Source organism: Guyanagaster necrorhizus, assembly GCF_019112545.1.
Source record: "Guyanagaster necrorhizus MCA 3950 unplaced genomic scaffold BT62scaffold_68, whole genome shotgun sequence".
Classification (NCBI taxonomy): Eukaryota; Fungi; Basidiomycota; class Agaricomycetes; order Agaricales; family Physalacriaceae; genus Guyanagaster; species Guyanagaster necrorhizus.
This window is the reverse complement of record NW_025064947.1, coordinates 87,252-92,908: the sequence shown is the minus strand read 5'-3', so window position 1 is coordinate 92,908 and position 5,657 is coordinate 87,252. Positions and strand designations below refer to the sequence as shown.

Here is a 5,657-nt window from a genome sequence, read left to right as displayed (position 1 = left end):
GAGGAAAGACAAACTGATCAATTGATTGACATTATCCTAACTAAACAGTTACCACATCACAAAGTTGTCACTTTCCTGATCAATTTGCTATGTGACATAGTTTCTGTAGGATTTCATTCAGTTGCATGGCAATGAATAACTAACTGCATTTACTAAGCTGTTATAGTTCCAAGACTTATCATGCCAACTAAACTCATGCACATTCCTCAGTATGACAACTACCCCTTGCAAGGAGAGAGACAATATGACAAGTCCACTAGTCCAAGCCCTAGATGTCAAGGTCATTAGTTGTAAGTATGAAAAGACAAGACAAAAAATAAAGATGAAGTTAAACAGTGATCCATCAGCAGTCAAAGCATTCATCTGCACTAAGTCTTTGATTTTGTTATGGATGTTGAGATGCATAGGTGACAATGCTGAGGTGCATATTAGAGAATCTGTTCAGCTTGATATGCTCAAGGAGCCACCAGAATAGTGTGGCATAGATCATATCAGAAGATAACATCCTGCCAGAACCACCAGTAAGCATCTCACTAATATGGCCATGGATATCAGCAATTACTGAGCCTGAATTGCCAGGTTCCAAAAATACTTCTGACTTACTGTCATAGTTGATTATCACCCACTCCATAGAGGTTTGGTCAATTGACATGTCAGTGAAGTATTTGCAAACTATAGAAAAGACATCATTTGCATGGCCGATGGTGGTGCTAGTGGCATTGCCATTCTTGATGACCAACAAGCATGGTTCACCATCCAAGTCCCACATGTTGGAGGTGCACAGAATGTTGTCAGGAATGATGCCCATAAGTGGAAGCAGATGATCTTTGGGATATGTGAACTCCCAGTTGGTGTCTCCAGGGATGAAACATTTTTCCTTAAACTGATCAGGTGTTAATTTTGTTCCTAGATATAAATAACATTTAGATTAGTAGATAGTCTTAGTTAGATAGTAAAAATATACTAAGATCAATCTTATTACCCTGGAAGCCATCACTAAGCTTGGCTTGGTTGATCTTGAAAACACCCCAGTCCTCCATGAGATGCTGCTCACTGACACTGACACTGATGGGTGGAAAGCAGAGAATATGTCCAAGGACACAATTTTGAAGTCTGTTCCAGTTGTTGTTGAGCTGATTGCACAACACTGTAAGTGCATCTATTTTCTTCTCCACACTATCTAGCAACACCTGAATCTTAATTTGGGCCACCTTGGCCTCTCTAACATCAGTAGCATTGGTGCCCTTCTCTCTCTCCTCAAACCCTTTAATGTCCTTTCTATAGTTCTTCACCACTGTGCTATATCCTCTGATATTGATTTTGATCGAATTAACAAGGTCAGTTATGTCTCTATTGCTAAGCAGGAGGACATTTTTACAAGGTGCACTGGAGTGGTAAACATAGTCATTGTTGGCCTCTTTGGATCTGATGAAGATGTGATGGCATGAAAGGCCCAAGAGTTTCTCACTGCCACCACCTCTGGCAAGATAGAGGGCTATTGTTCCCTGAGTGTTGGGCCTGGCCTCAGTAGAGATGTGCAGGCCAAGGGTGGGAGTGAGGAGACTGACAATGTCAATGAGTGGGTTCTTGACAGAGATGGGTTTGAGAAGCTGAGGATCAGCCTTGCACATGTAGAAGGACTTGTGGAAGTCAACATTGATGTTGGTGATCTGGTAGTCCTTGAGAAGGGCTAAGATATCCTGAGCTATGTTGTGGGCAGCCATGGCAGAGGTAGACTCAGAGAAGACTCTTATCCATATAGTGACAGGACTGACAACCAGTTTATTAGCTTCAACCATTTCTTTATCAGTGTCTTCTTTATCCTCAGATGCATTGTTGACCTTGACCATCTTAAAATGAATAACATCTACCATTGTAAATGGGATCTAGAAATCCTAGTTAGCAAATTCTATGATATAATGGATACCTATTAACTGACCATGTGAGCGTCTAAAACCTTGACAACCCTCCAGTCCAAGTCATCATTTCAGACAGGTGTAATTGGATGGTCAAAGACCTCACACAGCTCCTTCAAATGGTGCTGGGCCTCAGGTCCACTGGGTGGGGACCACTCCTTACCTGTGTGATAAAGCAATGTGGGTGCAGAATGGAGGTGTGCATAGTAGAAATGAGTCTCCACCTTGGAGACAGCATACACATCAGAAGTGGGAAGCAGTGCTGGATATGATTTCACTGCTAAATTCCAGAGAGGAGAAGGTCAATGTGATGGTGGATGAGGAGAAGATTGACAAGGTGATAGATGGGAAAATATTTCTTCTTTTGTCAATAGAGCTCTGAGACTCCTCAGAACTTCCAGAAAAGTGCATGTAATACTCAATACCTTCATCAGAGGGCACTGAATGAAGAGAGGGAAAATGAGATGGTTAGTATGGGATAATTATAAAGAAACTCAGAAACAGACTCATGTATTGTTCAAATGATGAAAGGCAAGCTGAACAAATTCACTGTGTGGTTTATTATTTGAAAGATTAAAGGTGAGCTGAGTGACCTCACTGTGTCATGTATTCATTGAAATATAAAAGGTGAGCTGATTGACTTCACCATGTGGTGTATGCTTTGAAGATCAAAGGCAAGCTGATTGACTTGACTATGTAGTGTGGAGATACATTCAAGGCCAAAGCACTTTTTGACCTATAAAAGTTTTTTGTTATTAAGCTTAATTAAATTGGGCCAGATGAATTTTGCTTTTTCCATTTGTATATATGCATTTGCTTGCATTGATTTGCATTTTGTTGGTGACCATTTGTATTCTTACCAATGACATAAAAAGTATATGTTAGTACATATGATTGCAGAGAAAATATTTGCACCAGAAAGTCTTTGATCCCTAAATACATTTACAACTGTTATGGACAGACTAAAGTGTTAAGTGTTTGAGACCTAAGAAATGAATTCAGGAATTTCAGATTGTAAAATAAATGTAACACTTATTCATTCCTCATTTGCATGTGCTAAATATGTCTTCAGCTAGTGGTGTGTGGATCAGTACCCAAGGACCCACTATGACATTAGATCAAAATCTTTAACTGCACATCAATGCTCACTAGAACACAATCTTTATGGGTTCAGCAAGATGATGTTGCCTCAGAGGACATTCTTCATATGTGATAGCACTTGGCCAACTTATGAACTTTGGTTCCAGGACTATATTGTGCTCTTTGAAAATTGCTTAACCTTTCTGCTGTTATCTCATCTTGGTCAGCCAGATGAAGTGAACCTTCAGCTTTTGATTATAATGTTAGTTTCACAGGGGCAGCTACCCATGCATTACAGAGAAAGAGGAAATAACTTGGGGCATCTCATGTCTTTCAATGATGAAGATGCTATGATTAACACTGTAAAGACTGCCTCAGGTGGTAGTGGCAAAGGTGTCAAGATTCTGATCATTGGTGCTCAGGGATGATATTCTCATGTGGAATATGGCAGAAACTGCAAAGGGTGGCCCCTTCTCTGAGATTCTTCATGTCAACATCTTCATCAATTACATCTCTCTGAATTCCAAGAGGCTCTCTGTTCTTGACATGTGAACAGCTCATTCTCCACAGGAATAGGATTACAGCTGTTGACAGTTGTTGATGTCAGCTGTGATACTATGAACTCTTTCAACCTGATTCCCATATATATAATCAACACAACATTCTTTTCACTCATAGTATCTGTTGATGTCCAATGAGAAGTCTTTTTTTTTACACAGATATGTCTCTGATATCATTGTATCTTGACCAGTTAATATTTCCAGAACTGAAAATCTGCCACTTTCAGTGGTTATCTATTGATTACCTCCCTTCCTTGCTTCCATGTGAATTCTTGGAGCAGTTCAGCTTGGCCCCTTTTCTCTCCTTGCTCCAGCTTCCTGACCAGGAGAATACACAAGTATGGACTGAAGCCAAGGCACTTTTTGACAAGAATTATCTGATGGCATCAGAGAGGCTAAGCTGTAGATACTTGAGGCAATTTTAGTAGCCTTTGGGCAATAACATACAATGTGTCCTGTAGAGAGATCAGTATAAAAATACTGCAAACAATACCAAAACCTAAATGTTCTGATTACTAATAGCTGTCACCTAGTCAGAATATGGCTCAATTGGACTTGGAAGCAATGCTAATATGGGCTGGCTATTCTGGAGCTCAGGATATACATGAATTTCTTATCAGTGCATAGGATGATCATATAATTACAACCTACCAAATGCTATGGGACTCTGGTACAGAATCATCAGCTCCTCCACTCCCTTGAGCATTGAGCATCCACTGCTGCCTGTGTCTTCATCTGATGTATATGAAATCTCTTCATGGGATTTACAGGCAACTGGTCCTAATATTTGACTGGTACTGTGAGTTTGGACATGTAAGGAACATGCACATGCTTCACTTCTCAAAATACAATGCTGTACCAGAATATGAGGATGTCAATAAGAATTCATGCACCACTCATGAGCATTCAGTTGGATAAATTAGAGGCAGTGAAACAGACTATGCTGAATGCAACCAGAAAGGAGACCATACTTAATTTCAGGTCAGAGTATGGGAAAAACCAAATGAAGAGAAACTTACACCCACATGAGTATGGCAGTAGATAAGGTAAGCTGTACATAATGGCAAGGATCTCCATACTTCTATGGTTGTGTTTTCACAAGCACAGGAATTTCCACTGAGAAAGACATGAATTCCTTACACTTTACACTGAGGTGAAAGGAGCATTCACTTGCCAAGTATTTGGACCAATCATGAGCATTCATATGAGTGCTTAAGATAATACTACCAATACTGACAATCATCAATCATCCTCCATCAGCACTAGCATCATTGATGCTCAGAATGGCCAGGAAAGCAACATCGGCAGAGAGTAAAACAGGAGCCTGTAATGTGTCAAAGATGCTTGTATATGCATATTATGCAGTACTTACATAAAGGTAAACTCTTACCATTCAGTACTAAATTTGTCAGTGAAATTACTCCAGGATGCCATGTGGGTGTGGATATATATGTTGCCCCAAATCCTTTTCAACATAGGGAGGTGAATATGAGGTGCAAAGAATAAGAACAGTCAAATCAGAGAGAGCAGTAGGGTCCATTTGGATGCTATCCCATAAATTAACTGATCATGTGGAAGCCAGGCACCAGGCCAGAAGGTGATAGAGCTATATCAGGTGTCTGCAGAGGGGAAGATAAGGTTTTAAATGTTCAGTATATTTGTTGCTATGTATGAGGGCCCTAAAGGTAGATGATAAACATAAGGACCTCAGAGTCATAGCTAAATTTTGAAAACATGAAGAATATATAAAGGTGTGGAATAGAAGGGTATAAGATACAACTGCTGCTTGTTGATGAATCTGAAATGCAAGAAAGAAAAGATTAAATGGTGATACAGTAAGTTATCATAAGTCCATGTAATCACATAAAAGTGAAGTATTGTTGAACCTGGAACTGTCTTTCAGATGGTGGAAGTGCTCACAAAAGCATCCACTACTGAGAAAGACAAGAATAGCTGTGAATAAAAAGTTAGTCATGTACCATGGACTGAATGTGCTCTCTACAAGAATCTAAATGACAAGAATGGCTATAATTAGCAAATTGGTCATGTACCACAGACTGGAAGTGCTCTCTACATGATTGAGAAAGACCAGAATCACCAT

General features: G+C 39.8%; 2 protein-coding genes across 2 annotated transcripts; one reads left to right on the top strand and one right to left on the bottom strand.

The window, feature by feature from the left end:
* Window positions 1-385: 385 nt before the first annotated feature.
* BT62DRAFT_1055719 (uncharacterized protein) lies at window positions 386-2,092 on the bottom strand (the record flags this gene model as incomplete). Its single annotated transcript, XM_043178565.1, has 3 exons — window positions 386-906; window positions 965-1,886; window positions 1,994-2,092. Coding segments are annotated over 3 exons (1,542 nt in total), but the record flags the coding sequence as incomplete, so codon positions are not given.
* A 1,179-nt stretch (window positions 2,093-3,271) lies between these two features.
* BT62DRAFT_1055716 (uncharacterized protein) lies at window positions 3,272-4,001 on the top strand. The gene is made up of 2 exons (XM_043178564.1): window positions 3,272-3,679; window positions 3,748-4,001. Exons 1-2 carry the CDS (start codon window positions 3,614-3,616, stop codon window positions 3,979-3,981), a joined length of 300 nt encoding a protein of 99 aa, XP_043033065.1. The 5' UTR covers window positions 3,272-3,613; the 3' UTR covers window positions 3,982-4,001.
* The last annotated feature ends 1,656 nt before the right edge of the window (window positions 4,002-5,657 follow it).